General features: G+C 43.0%; 1 protein-coding gene across 2 annotated transcripts in view; it reads right to left on the bottom strand.

Moving 5' to 3' along the window:
• Positions 1 to 26157, bottom strand: part of LOC126174876 (ATP-dependent translocase ABCB1-like) — a 208510-nt gene that overhangs the window by 134697 nt on the left and 47656 nt on the right. For both annotated transcript variants that reach the window (XM_049921289.1, XM_049921288.1), the window contains exon 6: positions 5221 to 5321. In XM_049921289.1, coding sequence (XP_049777246.1) covers positions 5221 to 5321 — 101 coding nt within the window. The remainder of the gene's footprint in view (positions 1 to 5220; positions 5322 to 26157) is intronic.

Raw genomic sequence — 26157 nt, 5'->3', positions numbered from 1 at the left:
GTGATTAGTTCCATGAACAAATGAGTGTTGTTTAATTTTGTGTATTGCATGCATTTTAAACAGTTTTGTGTTAGCAGAAGAGCCAACACCGTGTTACGAGTGGAAGCCGAAATGCACGTGTTTTAGTTCAAGCAGGTTAGCGTGAGGAGGGAAGAACTATACTTATGTGAGTTCTGGAACATGACAAGGATTGAGAATTCAGAAAGCGGACGTAATTAGTTTGATACTTAACTTTAATCCATTAATGATAACCGCGCTCTTGACTGTACATGATTCACAATATCTGTTCAGAATACATTCTTGAAGATAGTTCTTATAGTAACTCAATATGGCGCCTTGCTAGGTCGTAGCAAATGACGTAGCTGAAGGCTATGCTAAACTGTCGTCTCTGCAAATGAGAGCGTATGTAGACAGTGAACCACCGCTAGCAAAGTCGGCTGTACAACTGGGGCGAGTGCTAGGGAGTGTCTCTAGACTAGACCTGCCGTGTGGCGGCGCTCGGTCTGCAATCACTGATAGTGGCGACACGCGGGTCCGACGTATACTAACGGACCGCGGCCGATTTAAAGGCTACCACCTAGGAAGTGTGGTGTCTGGCGGTGACACCACAAACAGTTTACACGCTATTAGTATAACTATATAAGTTTATTTATTAATGTATTATAATGTCTTAATATTCTACAAATATGAAAATAATTTATAGCATTAATACAGTTTTTTCATACGTGATAGCCGAAATCTGAGTTTATATTCTTCAACATAGGCGAGCAATTAATAAAAATCACCCTTCAGGATTAAAAGCCTTGAATAAAAACTTAATTTCACAGTCCTGTATTCTTATAACGGAGGCCGGAGCGTCCATCCGTGGGGCAGGTGGCTACTGTCCGCCTGTAGGACTTCAGAGCCAGCGAACGTTGTGGTGCCGGGTGCAGGAGGCGGGGGCACCTCATCGCGTTTTGCTGACCTCCTTTGAAGATAACCATCAACCCGTTGTAGAAAGCGTGGGCTGCAGGAAACAAAAGTCTGGACTCATAGCGGCTCTTGCTCTCCTTCTCGAACTCTAACGTGTGAGCCTAACGGTATAGGCGGATAAACGCGCGGTTGGCATTGTGGTGTGTGACGTGAAAAGCGCAGCTCTGAAATTAGTGTTTTTTGGTAGCTTGGGATATATACTTGTTGTGATTGGTGACTGAAGGAGAAGCGCTGTGTCGAGGGGGGGGACTAGAAAGTTGGAGGGAATCCTCGCGATTGAGCAGCAGCAGCGCCTCTTGATTTTGCAGCAATTGGCAACTATAATTCTTTTGGAGGGAACCACCATGAGAGAAAACACTAGGCGTTTGGTAGCGGAGTTGTGTGTATCGTCCTGTGCTTAGTCGCGGTGATGTCCGGATCGAATGGTATCTACAGTGTACGGATCGACTTAGCATTGCATCGTGGTTGGGCCTACAACATCCTCGCACTGCGACATCTTCACGTTGCAACAGGGTGCTGATGTTTGCAGCACACCCAAACTCTGACATGAGTCAGTGGTTGACTACGTGCATGACGAAAATCTAGGTATGCAATTAACGTTATTGCGACTGGTTGCTGTACCCTTTACAACTTGAAAAAAATTTCAAATTAGCAGCAGTTTACGTGTAACGCCTGGACAAGAATTGTATGTAAGCGGCTAATAGGGGGGGGCAATATGTTCCATCAGCTTTTAAAAGTTTCGTCTTACAGAGGTACTGTATGATGCTTCCCTCCAAGTAAAAGGAGCAATGTGGATTACTCATGCTGAGGGTCCAGCATATTTTACACTATTCACGATGCAGTACATGATATCTACCACGGGACATGAATAGGTAGAGCAGTGTGGGTTTCAAGAGGAGGAGATTAGTGTTTAACGTCCCGTCGACAAAGAGGTCCTTCGCGACTGAGCGCAAGCTCGGATTAGGGAAGGACGCGAAAGGAAATCGGCCGCGCCCTTTCAAAGGAACCATCCCGGCATTTTCCTGAAGCCATTTAGGGAAATCACGGAAATCCTAAATAAGGATGGCTGGGCATGGGTTTGAACCGTTGTCCTCTCGAATACGCGTGCAGTGTGAAAACCAACTGGCGGGTTCCTGGTTTGCATATCCTTCATCTACACCTTTCGAATTACAGTCTGAGGAACCATGTGAGGCCATTATCTCGTACAGTAGACATTCCTAGTGTATAAAGGCTTCATCAGTTATTACTGGAGGCTGTGGACTGTCCCACACTTTCAGGGAACGACTACGGGGTGCGACAACCAATGATCCGACAAGTGCGTGCATCTGTATAATCAATCGAGGAACGGGCTGACACGTTTTTATTAGATTCTGGATTGAGAAATTTGTAGAACGATCTTTCAATAATAATTAAAACCGATAGACTTTTCTCTCGTTTTTCCATGAGGAACTCTCTCAGAGTTTTGGACGGGTTTTTCTGATAATTCCGGTAGCGGTTGTAATAGAGAATGATGTGATGTGGACAACATGGTGCCTGACATTGTTGACATCATCAAGTTACACCTCAAAGTTTAATGTGTCGTGTAACATTAGAAACAAATACGAAGATACTTTGTTCGCCGTCAAAGTGACCTACAATAGCCGTACACTAAGAGACATTTGGTAATATGTATAAAGGAACTGGAAACTGTAAGGGAAAGTTCCTTTTGAAATCGATGTTACACTTTTTTTTTAATTTAATGCTACCGTAAAAGTTGCCTAGCTGTCTCTGATAGTACTACGTCTCTACCCGTTTCCTCCTCGTCAGTCAGCCTGCGCTGCTTAAGATGGAAACATAACTTCCGCCTTTGTGAATGATGGTGTTATCATAATCCTTGTTATTTATAAATTCTTTTGATATCTGAGGAATGACATATTGTTACAAAGTCCAATAAAGGCTGCCATTTCAGTATTAGTATACCGATCATATTGTACCAGGATGTTGTTGGATATTCTTCTGCTAGACGATTAGTCGATCTACATTAGTCCACAAGTTAAAAAAGTTTTTAAGAACTACCTAACAACTATGGAGCGCAACCTAATACCCTATTGACAATGACCGGTTTTGCCCCAGAGTCTAAAGAATTTGCTGTCCTGTCTATCGCTTTTGAACCAGGAATACACACTTTTTTTTTTTTTTTTTTTGCATGCCGTTTGCTTTGTTCCAGACACATCGTAAGCGTCTGTATTGCAGTTTTTCGCAGTATGCAAGCAAACACCATCGTACTGACCTGCAACTTGCATTTTTACATTTAATACAGCTTTCCTTGTCCCTGTGTTGGTCAACGTGGTATATGCTATCACTTAACTTTGCATGGAAGTGAAACTGAGGACAGTAGATAGAAGCTTTTGGAATGTGGTGCTACAGAAGAATGCTGAAGATAAAGTGAGGTGATTATGTATCAAATTAGGAGGTACTGAATACAACTGTGGAGAAAATTGTGGCCAACTTGACACATTCTGAGCCATCAAGGGATCGCCAGTTTAGTATTGGAGTGAAATGGTAAAAGTGGTGGGCGGAGACCTAGAGATGAATACAGTAAACAGGCTCAAAATGATGACATTGCAGTTGTTATTCGGGGATGACGAAGTTTGCACAGGATAGGGTACATGGAGAACTACATGAAACCATACTTCGGACTGAAGACCACAACAATAATTATCGAATCACTCTGAAACACTCCCAGAATTACATCTCTTGTCTTTAGATGAGTTCGGTTTAGGAAAAAGTGTAGGAATTTATAAATGCTGTTCTCTAGAACAGCGATTTCAAACTGTGCGTCGCTGCTCACAGGGGCGTCGCGGTGGTTTTATAAAAATAGTTTATAAAAATAGTTACGTGGTGTATTTCCTTTCTGAGCGATCCGGCAAGTAAGTGGCTGTTTGATAGATGGCAGGCGTAACGTACTATGTGACTCATTTGTTTTTATTCGGAGACAATCAGTTTGACGATTAGTTTTGTTGAAGGCAAATCGTTTTTATTTGTTGTTAGTTTTGTAGAGTTCAGAGCGCTTTTAATTTATGTTTGTCTTCTTAGATCTAAGTCTGTCTGTCAGCAGACTTTCTAGGCAAGGCAGCCACAATCTGGATGTATCATTCCGAAGATACGAGTAAAACCTCTTCAGCTGTACGTACTGTATTTATAAGCACGACCGGTTTCGCAGCATTTTAGCTGCATCATGAGGTGCAATCTCTACAAAGTAATAAAATAAATCATGTAAGGCAAGAAACAGTAACTAAAGTGAAAAGACATATAGGCAGAACATACTCATAAAATCAAGTCATTTTCTGGTCAGGAAATAGAATGGGATTATAAAATAGCATAAAACACCATAGAACGTTCCTGTCGTACCTAGAAAGGACAAAAGCTAGAACAAGAACTTTCTAATAACAAACTCCCAGGGACGTAAAATAGTATTAAATTCCACTTACCAAGAGTACTAGTACCTGCTAAGCTAAGGAGTCCCCATATACCAAAAAGTGATCAAAATCCGATCGCATGTGATCATCTACGGGATTATGTAAAATTAAGCGGCACCGGTTTCGGTAGTATTTCAAAGTATGTTCCAAAGACATGTGTAGACGAAAACGCTCGAAGTAGACAGGCTCGAATTTCGGTTATACGTTTACTACTGTAAGAAATTAAGAACAACCACAGTGTGTCAATTGTGTCAAAGTCCTAGCTATAGAAAGTATGCTTCATAATAAAATGGAACGACATTTGGAGTCAGAACACGGTATATTGGGCAAATGCACCGCGAGAATACTTTTCCACAAGTTCAGAGAAATAACAAAACAAACAAAAAGTCATATGGAAAGGGAGCCACGGATCTTAACGTTCAGGTCACGGGAGCTGTGGACAAAAAGCTTACCGGCCGTTGTGGCCGAGCGGTTCTAGGCGCTTCAGTCCGGAACCGTGCTGCTGCTGCGGTCGCAGTTTCGAATTCTGCCTCGGGCATGCATGTGTGTGATGTCCTTAAGTTAGTTAGGTTTAAGTAGTTCTAAGTCCAGGGGACTGATGACCTCAGATGTTAAATTTCATAGTTCTCAGAGCCATTTGAGACATTTTTACAAAAAGCTTGAAAACGGCTGCACTTGGCAGCAAAAAGATGCATGCAGTTAATTCGTATTCAAACCATAGTTAGGCAAGCTTGAGAAATGCTCTTAGCCGATTTTGGGCTAAGCGTCAGCAGAACATACTTATACTTACTCGGACATGCGGCTGGCGAACTCCCCAGTCTGCTGTGTATCGTACCAGCCAATATCCTGCTGCAGGGCAGACTTCAGGTACAAGTCGCGGATGCGATGAATCTGTGCAGAAGAAAGTCGTATATTACGCTATACTTCTTCGACAGATCACATAAAGTTCAAGTTTCCTGGACGAAGAATACAAATTTCCACTTCTTACGATCGTTTTTCAGCACTCGGGGAGTCTCTGTATAGGGACTGGACAGAAACGTGGAAACACCAAAAATGCAACACGTTACCATATATAATAGGGTGTAGAAAAACCGTAGGCATTCGAAACAGGTTACAGTGTTCTAGAAATGGATAAATAAAGTGCTAAATCCTTTTCCTAGGAATTATATACCATTCTTCCTGAAAAATAGTGGCAGTTTCAGGTAAGGATGGTAAAGCTGGACCAAACAACCCACAAAGGCCTAGAATCTACGTCTACATCTACATACGTACTCTGTAAGTCATCGTACGGTGCGTGGCTGAGTGTATCGTGTACCATTGCTAGTCATTTCCTCTCCTATCCCACACGCACATAGAGCGAGAGAAAAACGACTGTCCATATGCCTCTGTACGAGCCATAACCTCTCTAACCTTATCTTCATGGTCCTTACGCGAAATAGACATTGGCGGTGGTAGTATTTTTATGCAGTCAGTCTCAAATACCTGTTCTCTAAATGTTCCCAATAGTGCCCCTCGAAAAGAACACCTTCCCTCCATGGATTCTCATTTGGGTTTCCGAAGCATCTCCGTAACAGTTAACGTGTTGTGCGAACCCACCGGTAACAAATCTGGCAGCCCACCTCTGAAATGCTTCGATGTCCTCGTTTTAATCCGATCTGGTGCGGACTCCAATCTCTCGAACAGTTCTCAACAGTGAGTCACACTAGTGACTTAGATGCGGTGTCCTTTACAGATGAACCACACTTTCCTAAAATTCTGATGAACCACACTTTCCTAAAATTCTCCAAATATATCGAAGTCGATCATTCGCCTTCCTTACTACAGTCCTTACATGCTCATTACACCTAATGTTGCTTTGAGACGTCACGGCCAGGTATTTAAACGACGTGACTGTGTCAGACAGCACGCTGCTAATTCTGTACTGTTAACATCACGGCTTTGCTTCTTCTACTCATCTGCATTAACTTACGTTTTCCAACATTTAGAGGTAACTGTCATCATTCATCACATCAACTAGAAATTTCATCTATGTCGTCTTGTATTCGCCTACAGTCATTCAGTGACGACGCCTTCGCATACTCCAGGCATCTTCAGCAAACAGCCGGAGACTGTTACTTACCCTGTCCGGCAGATCATTTGTTTATGTAGAAAATAACAGTGGTCCTAACGCACTTCCCTGGAGTACTCCTGGCAATACCATTGTCTCTGATGGACACTCCCTGTTGAGGTCAACGCACTGGGTTCTGTTAATACTGAAATCTGGTAACTGTGGTGCCCAGGGCAGATGGGACAATTCATCCTCCTGCTCACCAAACTAGTGCTGGACGATGTGAGCTGTATGGACGGAGTCCCGTCGTCTGGAAAAACAGCACCGCAACTGGGGAACGAACATTGTAGCGTGGGATAGACCTGATCAGCCAAAATTGGCACACAGACCTTGGCAATAAAGTGACCTTGCAGGACTACCACGTTATGGCTGCCCAAATCATCACGGAACCCCCGCCATGGTTCACTCTTGGCACGTAAGCTCGGCCAGCAGTTGGCGACAGCGTGAAGCAAGACTCGTCGAAACGAATTAAATTCTTCCTTTTCTGCATAGCCCTGGATTTCTCACTTCGGCATCACTTTCGGAATTCCATCTCGCCCTACAGTTCCTGGCGTACGGAGCTGTCTTTGTCTTGTTTTTTTGCTGACAGGGTTCGCGCGTATGACATTGAGCTCTGCAGTGACTTTTGTACCTGTCTTCCTATTTATCATTTTTCATCTCACTCCTCTTCAATGAACGTCTGTCATGATCACTCAACACACTTTCATCCGCGTTGTGACTCAGTGGATGATGTTTTTCTGCTTTCCATGTACGCGGTATAGATATTCGGCTACCTCCGTTGAGGAAGCATCCATCAAACGGGCGCCAATAATTTGGCCACGCTGGAAGTCACTTAGTTAGGGTATAACGCACTCGCAACAACACAAAACGCTGTTCTGACCACGATTGACTAACAAAGCACTGAGGACATTTCATAGGTGCCGTTCACGGTCAAATACAGCAGCGCTACCTCCATGCTTGACTATACATTTATTTTTACGCGTGTATTTCTTTCGATTTTCCTAAACTTTTGTCCAACCCCTTTATTTACATTCTAATTCATACAGTCGAACTGCAGTATTTGAACTCTAGGTACAGAATTAATTTTCCTCTTCTGATAATCACTAACAATAATTTATCAAAGACATGATTTGCATTTAAAGGCCGGCCGGTGTGGCCGAGCGGTTCTAGGTGCTTCAGTCTGGAACCGCGCGACCGCTACGGTCGCAAGTTCGAATCCTGCCTCGGGCATGGATGTGTGTGAAGTCCTTAGTTTAGTTAGGTTTAAGTAGTCCTCAGTTCTGAGGGACTGATGACCTCAGATGTTAAGTCCCATAGTGCTCAGAGCCATTCGAACCATTTTTTTGCATTTAAAGTCACAGCGAAGTGCAGGCCATTAGATATTACAAACAATAAGGAGGGCAGCAACTGTATGTAGTCATGTCGACGGAAAAGTCGCGGCATCGTCTGAAGAATGTAATGAACGCACGTAAAACTTGTGTCAAATTGATCGGTTGAGTTTTATTTTACGTCCAAGGTAATATAGTCAGTCATGAATGGATGAACATAAATTTTATTGTTCACCCGTTAACAAACAGGAAAAAATATCTTGCGCACGAGTTGCTAGAAACACATGCAACATATCAATTTGTAAAGCAGCTATAATTTTGCTAAAAATAGCCCATTAAGCATTTTCTTTTACATATAACTCTTCAGATAGTAACGGATGTTTCAAATTTGTTAGCCGCGCGGTAGTAGCCGAGCGGTCTAGCCGCTGCAGTCACGGACTGTGCGGCTGGTCCCGGCGGAGGTTCGAGTCCTCCCTTGAGCATGGGTGTGTGTGTTTGTCCTTAGGATAATTTAGGTTAAGTAGTTTGTAAGCTTAAGGACTGATGGCCTTAGCAGTTAAGTCCCATAAGATTTCACACACATTTGAACAAATTTGGTACAGGTGGTCCGTCTGAAGTTTATTGCGGTACTTTACAAACAGTCAATTGAAATTTGGTTATGAACACATTTCACGAAAGCTAGATGATAATCGCCGGGTTAACGTTTGTCTAACAATGAAATTAAAAATAATAATTGCTTTCCACTCGACCCGTAGACATTCGCTTTTTGCTACGAAATAATACTAGACTTAGGATCAAGGCGCACAGTTGTCTAGCAACAGTGCATCCGTCTCATTCTACGACACACAAACTTGGAAACGTTTTTGTAGAAACGTGGTACCTAATGATATTGTAAACTAGCCATTAAGCGTACAGACTCTTCAACGTCTGTGTTTGTTTTGATCAGTTTGCAAAGTATTACTAAAAACCATCCGCCATACTTGTCGTTCTGGAGGAATAATGAGACTATATTATAGCACACAAGCATTTTAAGAAGTAGTCTCTCGTACGTAGCTGCCTGTCGCGGAGGCAGATCAGCATTTGACTCATTAGATCTTAACATTGCCGATACACGCTTTATAACCTCAAACTTGAAAAATGCGTACGCAATCTCGATAGTCAGCCACCAGATGACTGTTGATATTTGCCATACACGTCGAACTGTAATTACAGAAAGTATTTTGTCCTTATGTTTGAAATCTAAAATGACAGATTTATCGTCGCCATGTAACGAAATGCACTATTACTCTATTTCACAAACTTTCTTCAATTAGTTATAAAGGCTACTAGATTGTTCCCTGGGTAGCGATGCCACATATAACCACGAGCGCTACAGCTAGCGATTACCGGCATTGCGAACTGCTTATTCTTCATCAATGTTCTTCTCGGTAGCTACTTTAAAACAGCACAGAAATATTCTAATAAATAAAACCACATCGAATGACAATCTGCACTTTATGGGTTGAAAATCCAATATTTCACTGGAAAATTACTCATAAAAAACCAAATTTCTTAACATTTCGCTGTCTGGTTATATGAATCATTCACATACAACTTGTACGAGGGACAAAAATTAAAGTTGGATTTATCCCAGGGCATATCTCGCCATCCTGTCAACAATGTCAACCCAAACGGCGCTAGGTAATCACTCAGTGTTATTTACATGGATCGATGAATGGTTATGTGGATACACCGACTATGTCACTGATAAAGGCAGACCGATAATCGGAACCCTTTACTGGCTCAGTACTATCTGCTTGCCACAGCAATACCTCGAAGCATTTTCATTGGTAGGACGAATAAACGAGCGATCACACTCCTTATCTGTATTGCATAAATAATCACTCAGCAATAAAAGAAAAAGAAACTTAATTAAGAACTAAGAAAATACCCCTTTTCACAAGCTGTCTTTTTATTATAATTTTACATTATTTTCTCTTACTTTCAGTGATTCAAACTCATTGTTATGTCATGGCAGTTAGGTTTAGCAGCAGTGTGGACTCTATCGACAAGATTTGACAATCTGCTTTCACCCATACTCGACCTTAAGAAGTTTTTTGGTCATCTTTAATTCGCTGAAATTACTTTCACAAGATGATTCAACTATTGCCATTGTCATAACTATTGCAGTATACGAGTAATCATCTCTTAAACCATACTTTGAAGAAAACTCCAAAATATCCCAATCGGAAACCGTGTAAATCCTATTTGTCAGCTCCTCTATCTGTAACCTGGAAGCAGCTGTTGCATTTAGTACCCCCGCTGTATCAAAATCTCGGCTGTATGCGACATCAGAAGCAGAAGAAAATTTATCTACATTACGCACAGTTTTCATTTAAGGCCTTTCGTTACAATAAATTAAGGTAAGATGTAGTAGTGTGATAGGGGAGAGTTGCTTTCGTTACTCTACCGGCTCCGCATTTCTGTCACTACTACTAAATGAATTCAAAACTCTTTTACTATCCGAAATTTAGTGATGTCAGTGTGAACTACCTCTTTCTCGGAGCCATACTGCCAGCTATGAGTTCTGTATATTGAGGAGCAGATTTTCTGATGAAAACGTTGATTTTGCTGTAGCTTTGATCTAACTTTATGTACACGTGGCGAGCAGAATTACTGTTACGAGATGGCAACATAATGTTTTATTTATGGTAAAATATATGAAATAACCTTTGGACAGTCATGAATCCTAATTGTTGTGGTTCGTTCGAAAAGATAAAATGGCGATTTTGCCTCTAACACACCGCTATAAGTTCCAGAGACAGTTTCAGAAATTTCCTCTTATGACGACGTTGAAAACACGCATTTAGCATTATTAATGGAACATAATGTTTAGAAATAATTTGGTTAATTTTCTAATTCGTCCTTTATCCTAAGTTATTAATCAAATAATTATTTTGTATTCCAATATGCAACAGTAAGACGTTAGGGAAAGTCAAGCGCAGATGAATTACATTTTGCTATGACAGTGTATCTAAATGGTAATCATGAATTAAATGAATGAGCACGTACATATAATGTGTCTAAGCCAATAGTTAAGAGGCATGCTGACAAGAAAGAAAAAAGGGAAGTACTTTTTTTGCCACTGTATTTTCCAACACAGCTAAAAACGAATTTGGAGAGAATATACATACATTTGAAAGCACCCACAGAAACTAATTCGTAAAATAGAGGAATGGTAAGCGAGTTGTGCGAGGAAGAGTGAATGAAAGAAATGATTAGATGCATGAAATACATAATGTGGATTAACGTAAAGCTGCAGGGGTAAGGAGAACATTGAAAAAAAATTATACTGTAATGCCTGCAAATAGTCATGTAAGTACTCAGATATGGAACATGTTCCTAAAATTATTCTCGTACATGAAACTGGAAATATTCTCGTACAGTAGAAGCCCTCTAATCCGTCATCTTCGGGACCGGGACCACGGTCGGGACGAAAGAAAGTCGGATTATCCGAAAAATTTAATATTTATTGCAAAAAATATAAAAAGACATTTAGTGCAAAAAATTCAACGATTTAAGAACTAAAAGACGTCTACTGTAATATAAAAAGATGTTTCTTACACAGTGTTAAACAATATATTAACTAAAAAACGTCTACACGCACTATAATATGTATTGGTTTTAAAAGCAAAAACAACAAACAAGTTACAGTACTGTACTGTACTTAATAACGTATAAATTGTATATACTGTAAACTAAAAAAAATTTATAGCACTGTATATAAAAAACAAATTTTTTACAAAGAAATAAACTACTGTATGTATAAACTAAGAAATGATTATACTGTATGCATTGTTTTTACATCATCATCATCATCATCATTTAAGACTGATTATGCCTTTCAGCGTTCAGTCTGGAGCATAGCCCCCCTTATACAGTTCCTCCATGATCCCCTATTCAGTGTTAACATTGGTGCCTCTTCCGATGTTAACCCTATTACTTCAAAATCATTCTTAACCGAATCCAGGTACCTTCTCCTCGGTCTGCCCCGACTCCTCCTACCCTCTACTGCTGAATCCATGAGTCTCTTGGGTAACCTTGCTTCTCCCATGCGTGTAACATGACCCCACCATCTAAGCCTGTTCGCCCTGACTGCTACATCTATAGAGTTCATTCCCAGTTTTTCTTTGATTTCCTCATTGTGGACACCCTCCTGCCATTGTTCCCATCTACTAGTACCTGCAATCATCCTAGCTACTTTCATATCCGTAATCTCAACCTTGTTGATAAGGTAACCTGAATCCACCCAGCTTTCGCTCCCATACAACAAAGTTGGTCGAAAGATTTAACGGTGCACAGATAACTTAGTCTTGGTACTGACTTCCTTCTTGCAGAAGAGAGTAGATCGTAGCTGAGCGCTCATTGCATTAGCTTTGCTACACCTCGCTTCCAGTTCTTTCACTATGTTGCCATCCTGTGAGAATATGCATCCTAAGTACTTGAAACCGTCCACCTGTTCTAACTTTGTTCCTCCTATTTGGCACTCAATCCGTTTATATTTCTTTCCCACTGGCATTACTTTCGTTTTGGAGATGCTAATCTTCATACCATAGTCCTTACATTTCTGATCTAGCTCTGAAATATTACTTTGCAAACTTTCAATCGAATCTGCCATCACAACTAAGTCATCCGCATATGCAAGACTGCTTATTTTGTGTTCACATATCTTAATCTCACCCTGCCAGTCTATTGTTTTCAACATATGTTCCATAAATAATATGAACAACAGTGGAGACAGGTTGCAGCCTTGTCTTACCCCTGAAACTACTCTGAACCATGAACTCAATTTACCGTCAACTCTAACTGCTGCCTGACTGTCCATGTAAAGACCTTTATTGCTTGCAAAAGTTTGCCTCCTATTCCATAATCTTGTAGAACAGACAATAACTTCCTCCTAGGAACCCGGTCATATGCCTTTTCTAGACCTATAAAGCATACATACAATTCCCTGTTCCACTCGTAACACTTCTCCATTATTTGCCGTAAGCTAAAGATCTGGTCCTGACAACCTCTAAGAGGCCTAAACCCACACTGATTTTCATCCAATTGGTCCTCAACTAATACTGCACTTTCCTTTCAACAATACCTGAGAAGATTTTACCCACAACGCTGATTAAAGAGATACCTCTGTAGTTGCTACAATCTTTTCTGTTTCCATGTTTAAAGATTGGTGTGATTACTGCTTTTGTCTAGTCTGATGGAACCTGTCCCGACTCCCAGGCCATTTCAATTATCCTGTGTAGCCATTTAAGACCTGACATTCCACTGTATTTGATGAGTTCCGACTTAATTTCATCCACCCCAGCCGCTTTATTGCACTGCAATCTATTGACCATTTTTTCCACTTCCTCAAATGTGATCCTATTTCCATCATCATTCCTATCCCATTCTACCTCGAAATCTGAAACATTACTGATCGCATTTTCACCTACATTGAGCAACTCTTCAAAATATTCCCTCCATCTGCCCAAGGCATCCACAGGATTCACCAGCAGTTTTCCTGACCTGTCCAAAATACTTGTCATTTCCTTCTTACCTCCCTTTCGAAGACTGCTAATTACACTCCAGAATGGTTTTCCAGCAGCTTGACCCATAGTCTCCAACCTGTTTCCAAAGTCTTCCCACGATTTCTTCTTGGATGCTGCAATTATCTGTTTGGCTTTGTTTCTTTCTTCAACATAACTCTCTCTGTCTACCTGGGTTCTGGTATGTAGCCATTTTTGATACGCCTTCTTTTTCCTTTTACAGGCTGCCTTGAATGTATCATTCCACCAAGCTGTTTGCTTCATCCTACTTTTACACACTACTGTTCCAAGACATTCTTTAGCCACTTCTAGTACTGTGTCCCTGTACCTTGTCCATTCCTTTTCCAATGACTGTAATTGACTACATTCAACTAACTGGTACCTTTCTGAGATCGCTTTTATGTACTTGTGCCTGATTTCCTTACCGTGAAGTTTCTCCACTCTTATCCTCCTACATATGGACCTGACCTTTTGCACTTTCGGCCTCACAATCCCAATTTCACTGCAGATTAAATAATGATCAGTGTCATCAAAGAATCCCCTGAATACACGTGTGTCCCTCACGGCCTTCCTGAATTCCTGATCTGTTATTATATAGTCAATGACAGATCTGGTTCCCCTGCCTTCCCAAGTATACCGGTGAATGTTCTTATGTTTAAAAAAGGAGTTTGTGATTACTAAGCCCATACTGGCACAGAAATCCAAGAGTTGTTTCCCGTTCCTGTTGACCTCCATATCCTCTCCAAATTTGCCCATAACCTTTTCATACCCTTCTGTTCGATTTCCAATCCTGGCGTTAAAATCACCCATGAGCAGAACACTGTCCTTGTCCTTTACCCTAACAACTACATCACTGAGTGCCTCATAAAAACTATCCATCTTATCTTGATCTGTCCCTTCACAATGCGAATATACTGACACAATCCTAATTTTCTTGCTAGACACTGTCAAATCTATCCACATCAGTCGTTCGTTTACATACCTTATTGCAACTATGCTGGGTTCTATTTCTTTCCTGATGTTAAGCCTTACACCCCATTGTGCTATTCCTGCTTTGACTCCTGACAGGTAGACCTTGTATTCTCCCACTTCCTCTTCTTTCTCACCCCTTACCCGAATGCCACTAACAGCTAAAACGTCCAGCCCCATCTTACTTGCAGCCTCTGCCAGCTCTACCTTCTTCCCAGAGTAGCCCCCACTGATATTAATAGCTCTCCATCTCATTACCATTTGTTTGCCAAGTCGTATCTTAGGAGTCCCTGGTTTGTCAGTTAGAGGTGGGACTCCGTCACCTCCAAAGGTCCGAGGCATTTTGCTCTGATTGTTGCCAGCATCATATTTAAAGTTCCAGGGAAGCAGGTTGCTAGCCTTACTTGCCCCGAGTCCCATTGTGTTTTACCCCTAACGGCTGAGGGACAAACCGGTGGATTTGGTAGTCTTTGCCGTATGAGCACAAACGTGACCACGACTCAGAATATGTCCGAGATGCCCAGCCTTATTCCGAAGTAACTGGTATCCCGACTGTCGGGACCACTTACTTGGCCACTCATACGTTGCCCGTGGTTCATGAACTAGGACAGTAAAAACGAAAACAAATTCCTTCGAAAAAAGTTAGTGATACATTTTTGTTTATCAGATGTTATTCTAGATTTAGCTGCAGTGTCCCTTTTTTTTTTTTCCACACAACGTCCATTGGAGCTGAAGTTGGATTCTGCTCGATTTATTGAAGGGCGATGTAAAAAGCGTTTTTTGCATCGTTGTGTGAAATCCGCGTGAATCTACAGTAATAAGTACTGTAGAGAACACGGTATAAAGCAAACAACGACGTTTTCTAATCCTGCACAATAACGTACAGTATAACAATATACACAGCGGTAGTCACCGCAACAATGGCCCGACAGGCGTCCAGTCAGTGACAAGTCGGCACAGGCTTGCGAGCCTGAGCATGGTCGGACTAACCGGAGTGACGGACCATCCAAGGTCGGATTAGTGGGGTTCTACTGTACATGTCTTTAAGCTCAAGGACCAGACGGTACAATTAAGAAACCGGATTCCAAATTCGTAACACATGCAAACATTTATTAAAATAAGTTTAGTGAGTTTATCTTTTCTAGAAAGATGGTATTGTTTAAATAATTTTGTAACTTACTGCTTAGGCTATAATAAATAAAATACTTCAGTGTACGTTTAGCGGTTAGTGAAGTCAGCAGTCTCAGATTAAGGTGGCGAGGTTTAAGTTCTTATACATTGAGGAATAGGACAGTCAATGTTTACAATGCTATAATATAGTACTAAATTTCATTTTCAATGAAAAAAAAAAAGGTTTCACGTTAAAAAGAGGTAAACATAAAGGGTACACGCCGGTGTCAGACTTTCAGAATTATGAAATTTTTTTTTCGTGAAAATGTGATACAATTTAGCGAACTCTCCCCTTCAGGTGAGATCTGTTTTCCGTTTCGATTATTATTCTGTCACAATGAAATATTCCAGCTCAGTTTTGCTCCAGTCTTTAGTCGGTAAAAAACAGCAGAACTCGGAAGCTTTCGGTCAGATAGGATATTATTTTGTTGAAGTACCCGCTCGGCGATCAACGAGATCCAAAAATCCCGCAGCAGCAAGAGGTCCATTGTTGGATAGGAGCTAACTAAGTGAACGACACCAGTGCGAACGAACGCAGTGTCGTCACATGCAACATATTTGCAATAGGCATTTGTTCTATAGTACTTGTTTCTTAATGAAGCTGCTTGGACGAAGTGGCATTACAGAAATGACTGACAACAGCAAGCGTTCCCAGTCACAGGCCGAGGGAAAGGCGTCATTTCGTAGACAGAAGGGTAGGAGAACTGTCGCACCTCTCCCAGTTAATTCTTAATACCATATTTCTTTCTTGTTTTTCTTTTGTCAGTTCTTGCGCTCTTTCTACGGGTGCACCTTTGTTGGGGGTCTAACTCGCCACCCCCTCGGTACGGTCTCACTTCTAGCGTGGGAAAGTCATAATGAAACAGTTTATTGCTGAATTCTTTCAGTATACGATCATGATTTCATCGAAAACTGAGATCACTCTCATTGTGATATTTGTATCTTATAACATGTGCCGCGTGGGGTAGCCGCGAGGTGTGGGTGCCTCGTGACGGTTCGCGCGGCTTCCCCCGTCGGAGGCTCGAGTCCTCCCTCGGGCATAGGTGTGTGTGTCGTCCTTAGCGTAAGTTAGTTTAACTTACAATAGGTAGTGTGCAAGCTTAGAGACCGATGATCTCAGCAGTTTGGTCCCATATAACGTACCACAAATTTCCAAATTTCCATACCTTATAACATGTACATCACTGGGAATAGAACTCAGTCTTCCTAAAACATCCAATGTAAAACTTCAAATCTGTAATCACCATAAGGGTGTTCGGAAAACAGCGATAATTTGGAGGTGACACAACAATAGTTGTATTGTATCCAGTTTCGACCTGCTTATCCATTCACCATCAGACAACCTAGCTCATTAGTACATGTAATATCTTTAGAATCCTTGAGCGGATTGCTTATAGTCAAATATGCTCCAGCAGACAGTTGTTTCTACTGATAATTGTTTCGTGGTACGATACGTGAATCTGAAGAGTAATTTTTGGTTTCTACACAAGACAGCATAGAACACAGTGAGACAATATAAGTCGTATTAACGAGGACTGGATACGTTCTAGACTGCATACAAACTACAAGTTTAGTACGTACAATTAAACGTATCGTAACATGATACGCACGTATGTTCTAAAACGTCCAGTGGCAGTTGGTTGTTTTCATGATCGGGTCACAAAGATGACTTAAAGAAACTGTGGAGTACACAAAACGAAAGGCGAAAGATGTTATCTAGACGAGATAAGAGTATCTTCTGCCTTAGTCTCAGTTGCCGGCGACCTTGCCACAAGACTTATTTTCGTGCTTACGGCCTGCTCGCGATTAGGTGGCGTGATTTTACGTCTTTCAACAGTTCACGAGCACCAAGCGTACAAGACGTTCCTTGAGTCCAGACAGGATTGCGTTCTCTGATGATAAATTATATACTTTCATAATCGACACATCAAGCGAAGCACGGAGGACGTGAAAAACATGCTAACGCAACAAAAGAGGACAACAGGAAAAGAAGCAAATAGAAGTGTTTGAGATGAGTTATAGAAATATGTTGAAGATTATGTGGACTGATGAGAAACGAAGAAGTCCTCCGCTGAACCGATGAACAAAGGAATATGTCTAAATAAGTAATTAGAGGAAGGCGCGTGGGAGAGAAGCTTCATAGAGCACTGGTGTGCAAAACCTCAGAACGAACGAAGCTCACTGCGGAGTAGCACAGCTAGTTGAAACTTCGAACATACATACAAATGACTGCCGCACCACAGCAAAGAAATACGCAGTGAGATTAACAGGAATGATCGTTCTATTCAAAAATAGTAATTTCACTGATGTCACCACGATTTATAATGGTCTTTAACTCTGCAACATGCTCCCATACTGGCCACGTGATTGGAAAGGAGTTCTTGTTCCATGCCTCCACCAGTTCGGTTTACAACCGCCGGATGGTAGCTGATAAACGTGAACGTGCTGTAGTACGTCTCCCCGACCCACCCCAGACGCGATCGAGGGAATGGTCAGGCTTGTTCTTTCGCCGAATAACCTCACGATCCAGGAGCTCTTCCACGTGCACTCTTCGATGTGGGCGCACCCTGTACATCCACTCGGGGTCGGATGCACACCTGGAAAGACGCACATGTGGAAGGAGTACTGTGTCACAGTAACGTTGACCGGCGAATGTACCGTGATCAAAGACTTGGAGATCAGCACGCTCGTGCGAAATTTGTCGTCCCACAACGTAACACCTCGGCCACAAAACGATTATGTCTGAAAATGGTCCTGGGTGCAATGAGTGTTCCCACCTCTCATAAGCATACTGAAATATCACTACTCAGATTGAATCTGCTATCGTCTGAGAAAAGCACGTGACCCCACTCCTAGTAGGTCAAGCCTCTATGCTCTTCGTACCATCGCGAATGTGTCAACGGAGCAGAACGCTTAGTCTTTGATTAAAGATACTATCCTCGCAGTGCCACATTTCACTGTGGAGAGAGAGACTGTGAGCCTTACAGTCCTGTTAACTGTTGTTGCAACTCCATCTGCGTTTGATGTGGCTTTTACACTATATACACTCCTGGAAATTGAAATAAGAACACCGTGAATTCATTGTCCCAGGAAGGGGAAACTTTATTGACACATTCCTGGGGTCAGATACATCACATGATCACACTGACAGAACCACAGGCACATAGACACAGGCAACAGAGCATGCACAATGTCGGCACTAGTACAGTGTATATCCACCTTTCATAGCAATGCAGGCTGCTATTATCCCATGGAGACGATCGTAGAGATGCTGGATGTAGTCCTGTGGAACGGCTTGCCATGCCATTTCCACATGGCGCCTCAGTTGGACCAGCGTTCGTGCTGGACGTGCAGACCGCGTGAGACGACGCTTCATCCAGTCCCAAACATGCTCAATGGGGGACAGATCCGGAGATCTTGCTGGCCAGGGTAGTTGACTTACACCTTCTGGAGCACGTTGGGTGGCACGGGATACATGCGGACGTGCATTGTCCTGTTGGAACAGCAAGTTCCCTTGCCGGTCTAGGAATGGTAGAACGATGGGTTCGATGACGGTTTGGATGTACCGTGCACTATTCAGTGTCCCCTCGACGATCACCAGTGGTGTACGGCCAGTGTAGGAGATCGCTCCCCACACCATGATGCCGGGTGTTGGCCCTGTGTGCCTCGGTCGTATGCAGTCCTGATTATGGCGCTCACCTGCACGGCGCCAAACACGCATACGACCATCATTGGCACCAAGGCAGAAGCGACTCTCATCGCTGAAGACTACACGTCTCCATTCGTCCCTCCATTCACGCCTGTCGCGACACCACTGGAGGCGGGCTGCACGATGTTGGGGCGTGAGCGGAAGACGGCCTAACGGTGTGCGGGACCGTAGCCCAGCTTCATGGAGACGGTTGCGAATGGTCCTCGCCGATACCCCAGGAGCAACAGTGTCCCTAATTTGCTGGGAAGTGGCGGTGTGGTCCCCTACGGCACTGCGTAGGATCCTACGGTCTTGACGTGCATCCGTGCGTCGCTGCGGTCCGGTCCCAGGTCGACGGGCACGTGCACCTTCCGCCGACCACTGGCGACAACATCGATGTACTGTGGAGACCTCACGCCCCACGTGTTGAGCAATTCGGCGGTACGTCCACCCAGCCTCCCGCATGCCCACTATACGCCCTCGCTCAAAGTCCGTCAACTGCACAAACGGTTCACGTCCACGCTGTCGCGGCATGCTACCAGTGTTAAAGACTGCGATGGAGCTCCGTATGCCACGGCAAACTGGCTGACACTGACGGCGGCGGTGCACAAATGCTGCGCAGCTAGCGCCATTCGACGGCCAACACCGCGGTTCCTGGTGTGTCCGCTGTGCCGTGCGTGTGATCATTGCTTGTACAGCCCTCTCGCAGTGTCCGGAGCAAGTATGGTGGGTCTGACACACCGGTGTCAATGTGTTCTTTTTTCCATTTCCAGGAGTGTAGCTGTTATCCGTTCCTGTAGTAGAGTGTCGTCGAGCGCCTTCTCTCCTTCTAGCAGCAGTGCCTTCGGTTCGGAATGCTCCCCATGCACGAGAAACTATGCTGTAAGAAATACCAAACTCATGGGCTATATTTGTCAAACTTCGTCCTTCTTCCAGTGTGCTAAAGATTCTTCCCGATATGAAGTCATCCAGATGTTGTCACCAGGCCACATTGTACTGAAGAATATCGCCACTGTGCACCGTAACTGCTCGCTGATTAACACACACACTCTCTTTTCCAGTTTCGTCAACTGCCTCGTGTTGTGGGGCGAGCTCCATTCGGCGCTACACTGATGCTGACCTCAGGCCATGGCACGTCCAGCTTTCTGTGAGCGACTGGGAGACCACTGACAACATGCTCCCTCACTTTCATTCATTCCCACCACGTATTTAAAACGTAATGGTAGTTTATATATCTCGACAGTTTTGCAGAGCAGTGATCTGTAGGGAACCGCAGAGGGATATATGTCTGGCGAGGACAGAGATTTGGAATATAGCCAACAAATGAGGACGTACTGGCTGAGACGAAAAGGTTGGTGGAGGAAAGGAAATCATTAAAGACCAAATCAAACCAGTCAGGAGAACAATGAAGAAAGGGGAGTGAAATCAGTCCCTTACCAACAGAAATCGATAATATAACTTGGAAATCCTATAAATCCTGTGTCCACCCATAGATAACGAGATCGTTTTTGACATCACAACAAAGGAGGAAGGTAAAAAAAGGTAAACGGAGTGTCGTAATTTACAAGGGCGTTCAATAAGTAACGCAACACATTCTTTTCCGAAAGCAGGTTGGTTTTATTCAGGATCCCAGCAGAACAATTTTTAACATAAACTGCGTCCATTGCGAAGGCCAGGCCTTAAGCCACATTACTGCCCGCATGATCCCGTTCCACTGTTCGACATCGGAGCCAACGTCTTGCTGCACCATTAATCTCCACATCATCCACGTATAGCTTCCCGCATTCCTCATTGGGCCAAACAGATGGAAATGGGAAGGTGCGTAGGGTGGATGACGAAGAACAGTCCAGTGAAGTGTTGTGAGCTCCTCTTGGGTGCACAGCCTTCTCTGGGGCTTTGCATAGTAATGGAGGAGGAGGATTTCATTTGCATTTTTGTGGCGACGCACACGTTGAAGAACTTCAGTTTCATACGGGTAGTACAATACATTTCAAAGTTGATCAGTTCATCGTTGCACCATGAGGGAGGACATCGAACACATCAAACACTTTCAGAATTCAGCATATCCATCCTTGCTAAATAGGAGAAGAGGATCAGACCCAATATGATTACTGCAATTTTAAACACTACTGTCAGCTGTTATTTCATTATCCGTCTAGTGACAACTGGTTTCGACGATACACCGTATCATCACATCCTCTGAGTATGTTGTTGTTGTTGTTGTGGTCTTCAGTCCTGAGACTGGTTTGATGCAGCTCTCCATGCTACTCTATCCTGTGTAAGCTTCTTCATCTCCCAGTATCTACTGCAACCTACATCCTTCTGAATCTGCTTAGTGTATTCATCTCTTGGTCTCCCTCTACGATTTTTACCCTCCACACTGCCCTCCAATGCTAAATTTGTGATCCCCTGATGCCTCAAAACATGTCCTACCAACCGATCTCTTCTTCTAGTCAAGTTGTGCCACAAACTTCTCTTCTCCCCAATCCTATTCAATACCTCCTCATTAGTTACATGATTTACCCACCTTATCTTCAGCATTCTTCTGTAGCACCACATTTCGAAAGCTTCTATTCTCTTCTTGTCCAAACTATTTACCGTCCATGTTTCACTTCCATACATGGCTACACTCCATACAAATACTTTCAGAAATGACTTCCTGACACTTAAATCTATACTCGATGTTAACAAATTCCTCTTCTTGAGAAACGCTTTCCTTGCCATTGCCAGTCTACATTTTATATCCTCTCTACTTCGACCATCATCGGTTATTTTACTCCCTAAATAGCAAAACTCCTTTACTACTTTAAGTGTCTCATTTCCTAATCTAATTCCCTCAGCATCACCCGACTTAATTTGACTACATTCCATTATCCTCGTTTTGCTTTTATTGATGTTCATCTTATATCCTCCTTTCAAGACACTGTCCATTCCGTTCAACTGCTCTTCCAAGTCCTTTGCTGTCTCTGACAGAATTACAATGTCATCGGCGAACCTCAAAGTTTTTACTTCTTCTCCATGAATTTTAATACCTACTCCGAATTTTTCTTTTGTTTCCTTTACTGCTTGCTCAATATACAGATTGAATAACATCGGGGAGAGGCTACAACCCTGTCTTACTCCTTTCCCAACCACTGCTTCCCTTTCATGCCCCTCGACTCTTATAACTGCCATCTGGTTTCTGTACAAACTGTAAATAGCCTTTCGCTCCCTGTATTTTACCCCTGCCACCTTCAGAATTTGAAAGAGAGTATTCCAGTTAACATTGTCAAAAGCTTTCTCTAAGTCTACAAATGCTAGAAACGTAGGTTTACCTTTTCTTAATCTTTCTTCTAAGATAAGTCGTAAGATCAGTATTGCCTCACGTGTTCCAACATTTCTGCGGAATCCAAACTGATCTTCCCCGAGGTCGGCTTCTACCAGTTTTTCCATTCGTCTGTAAAGAATTCGCGTTAGTATTTTGCAGCTGTGACTTATTAAACTGATAGTTCGGTAATTTTCACATCTGTCAACACCTGCTTTCTTTGGGATTGGAATTATTATATTCTTCTTGAAGTCTGAGGGTATTTCGCCTGTCTCATACATGTTGCTCACCAGATGGTAGAGTTTTGTCATGACTGGCTCTCCCGAGGCCATCAGTAGTTCAAATGGAATGTTGTCTACTCCCGGGGCCTTGTTTCGACTCAGGTCTTTCAGTGCTCTGTCAAACTCTTCACGCAGTATCTTATCCCCCATTTCGTCTTCATCTACATCCTCTTCCATTTCCATAATATTGTCCTCAAGTACATCGCCCTTGTATAAACCCTCTATATACTCCTTCCACCTTTCTGCCTCCCCTTCTTTGCTTAGAACTGGGTTGCCATCTGAGCTCTTGATATTCATACAAGTGGTTCTCTTCTCTCCAAAGGTCTCTTTAATTTTCCTGTAGGCAGTATCTATCTTACCCCTAGTGAGACAAGCCTCTACATCCTTACATTTGTCCTCTAGCCATCCCTGCTTAGCCATTTTGCACTTCCTGTCGATATCATTTCTGAGACGTTTGTATTCCTTTTTGCCTGCTTCATTTACGGCATTTTTATATTTTCTCCTTTCATCAATTAAATTCAATATTTCTTCTGTTACCCAAGGATTTCTATTAGCCCTCGTCTTTTTACCTACTTGATCCTCTGCTGCCTTCACTACTTCATCCCTCAGAGCTACCCATTCTTCTTCTACTGTATTTCTTTCCCCCATTCCTGTCAATTGTTCCCTTATGCTCTCCCTGAAACTCTCTACAACCTCTGGTTCTTTCAGTTTATCCAGGTCCCATCTCCTTAAATTCCCACCTTTTTGCAGTTTCTTCAGTTTCAATCTGCAGTTCATAACCAATAGATTGTGGTCAGAATCCACATCTGCCCCAGGAAATGTCTTACAATTTAAAACCTGGTTCCTAAATCTCTGTCTTACCATTATATAATCTATCTGATACCTTTTAGTATCTCCAGGATTCTTCCAGGTATATAACCTTCTTTTATGATTCTTGAAGCAAGTGTTGGCTATGATTAAGTTATGCTCTGTGCAAAATTCTACAAGGCGGCTTCCTCTTTCATTCCTTCCCCCCAATCCATATTCACCTACTATGTTTCCTTCTCTCCCTTTTCCTACTGACGAATTCCAGTCACCCATGACTATTAAATTTTCGTCTCCCTTCACTACCTGAATAATTTCTTTTATCTCGTCATACATTTCATCTATTTCTTCATCATCTGCAGAGGTAGTTGGCATATAAACTTGTACTACTGTAGTAGGCATGGGCTTTGTGTCTATCTTGGCCACAATAATGCGTTCACTATGCTGTTTGTAGTAGCTTACCCGCATTCCTATTTTTTTATTCATTATTAAACCTACTCCTGCATTACCCCTATTTGATTTTGTATTTATAACCCTGTAATCACCTGACCAAAAGTCTTGTTCCTCCTGCCACCGAACTTCACTAATTCCCACTATATCTAACTTTAACCTATCCATTTCCCTTTTTAAATTTTCTAACCTACCTGCCCGATTAAGGGATCTGACATTCCACGCTCCGATCCGTAAAACGCCAGTGTTCTTTCTCCTGATAACGACGTCCTCCTGAGTAGTCCCCGCCCGGAGATCCGAATGGGGGACTATTTTACCTCCGGAATATTTTACCCAAGAGGACGCCATCATCATTTAATCATACAGTAGAGCTGCATGTCCTCGGGAAAAATTACGGGTGTAGTTTCCCCTTGCTTTCAGCCGTTCGCAGTACCAGCACAGCAAGGCCGTTTTGGTTAATGTTACAAGGCCAGATCAGTCAATCATCCAGACTGTTGCCCCTGCAACTACTGAAAAGGCTGCTGCCCCTCTTCAGGAACCACATGTTTGTCTGGCCTCTCAACAGATACCCCTCCGTTGTGGTTGCACCTACGGTACGGCCATCTGTATCGTTGAGGCACGCAAGCCTCCCCACCAACGGCAAGGTCCATGGTTCATGGGGGGTCTGAGTATGTAGTGGCTGAATTTTCCCGAAAAACAGCAGTCAGGGAGTCCCACTTGAAAGTAATCGTCATCCCCCCATCAGCTCTAGAACTAAGAACCACATACGAGGATATCGCAAACAGAAATTTATTGAAAATTATAATTACCCTTGAAGAGTCCCAGAAGACCGTCGCCATGACTTTAGCGGCTGAGACTGCGGCTTTGAACTTTTTCTTCGGAGGAGCCGCTCCATTTATTGCCGGTTCGAAGTGATGGACCCATGTTTCAATGCCCGTGACGATGTTCCACAAAAAATTTCCACGATCAGTCTTGTTATGCTCAAGCAAATCCGGACAGATGTCCCTCGTTGCTCTTTATGGACTCCTGTTAGGCGGCGGGGAACCCACCTGGTGGGCGAGTGTGTCAGCACTACAAACAGAGACGTCCAGTTGTTCAGCGAAGTGTTTAATTGTGATCCGCCGATCACCTCGAAAAAGTGTCCGCACGTTCCAACATTGCACGAGTCACAGCTGTGTGCGGTCGGCCGGCAAGCGGGATATCGTACAAAGTTCCGCGACCTTGTTGCGATGATAGGCGATTCGCCCAACGACTGACCGCGGTTTTTATTCACTGCCAGGTCTCCATATACATTCTGCAAGTGCCTATGAATATCTACGATGCTCTGTTTTCTCATCAAAAGAAACTCAGTGGCCAGCCGGGATGGCCGAGCGGTTCTAGGCGCAACAGTCTGGAAGCGCGCGACCGCTACGGCCGCAGGTTCGAATCCTGCCTCGGGCATGGATGTGTGTGATGTCCTTAGGTTAGTTAGGTTTAAGTAGTTCTAAGTTCTAGGAGACTGATGACCTCAGAAGTTAAGTTCCATAGTGCTCAGAGCCATTCTTGAAACTCAGTGACAGGCTCTCTGCTTGAACGCACTTCCGTCAAAAACGCCATTTTGAAGGCTACGTACAGCGACACCACCTGTCGGAACGTTGTGACACCAAGAGGGCTGAAAATTGCGCATGTTTCCAACCGAAATTGGTCGCGAAAAAAGATGTTGCATTACTTGCTGAACGCTGCTCGCATTTCTTTTCATTTTTGACAATCTTCCTCTGAAACAAACCAGCTTCACAGTCTGTCTCAAATCTTGCCTGAACGAATTTCTCAATGTACTTGTTTTCTCATTTACAAACATTTCCGTTTAAGACCATGATCAGGTAAAAACTCGTATGGAACGAATCTTCAGGTGACAATTGTAGTATGTTTCAGACAAAAGTCATTGGTGGCTCGTAAACAGACCTTCACAGTTATCCCGCAAAAAGCTCGTTTTTTGGGCCAAATTTCCTGAAATGGTTTGCTTCTGTTACAGTATACTTTCAGCCACGTCAGTTTCCACTCTTAATTATGATGGAATCCG

The sequence above is a fragment of the Schistocerca cancellata genome, chromosome 3 (genome assembly GCF_023864275.1).
Source record: "Schistocerca cancellata isolate TAMUIC-IGC-003103 chromosome 3, iqSchCanc2.1, whole genome shotgun sequence".
Taxonomy (NCBI): Eukaryota; Metazoa; Arthropoda; class Insecta; order Orthoptera; family Acrididae; genus Schistocerca; species Schistocerca cancellata.
The sequence above is the reverse complement of the archived record's forward strand: the minus strand, read 5'-3'. Positions and strand labels throughout refer to the sequence as shown.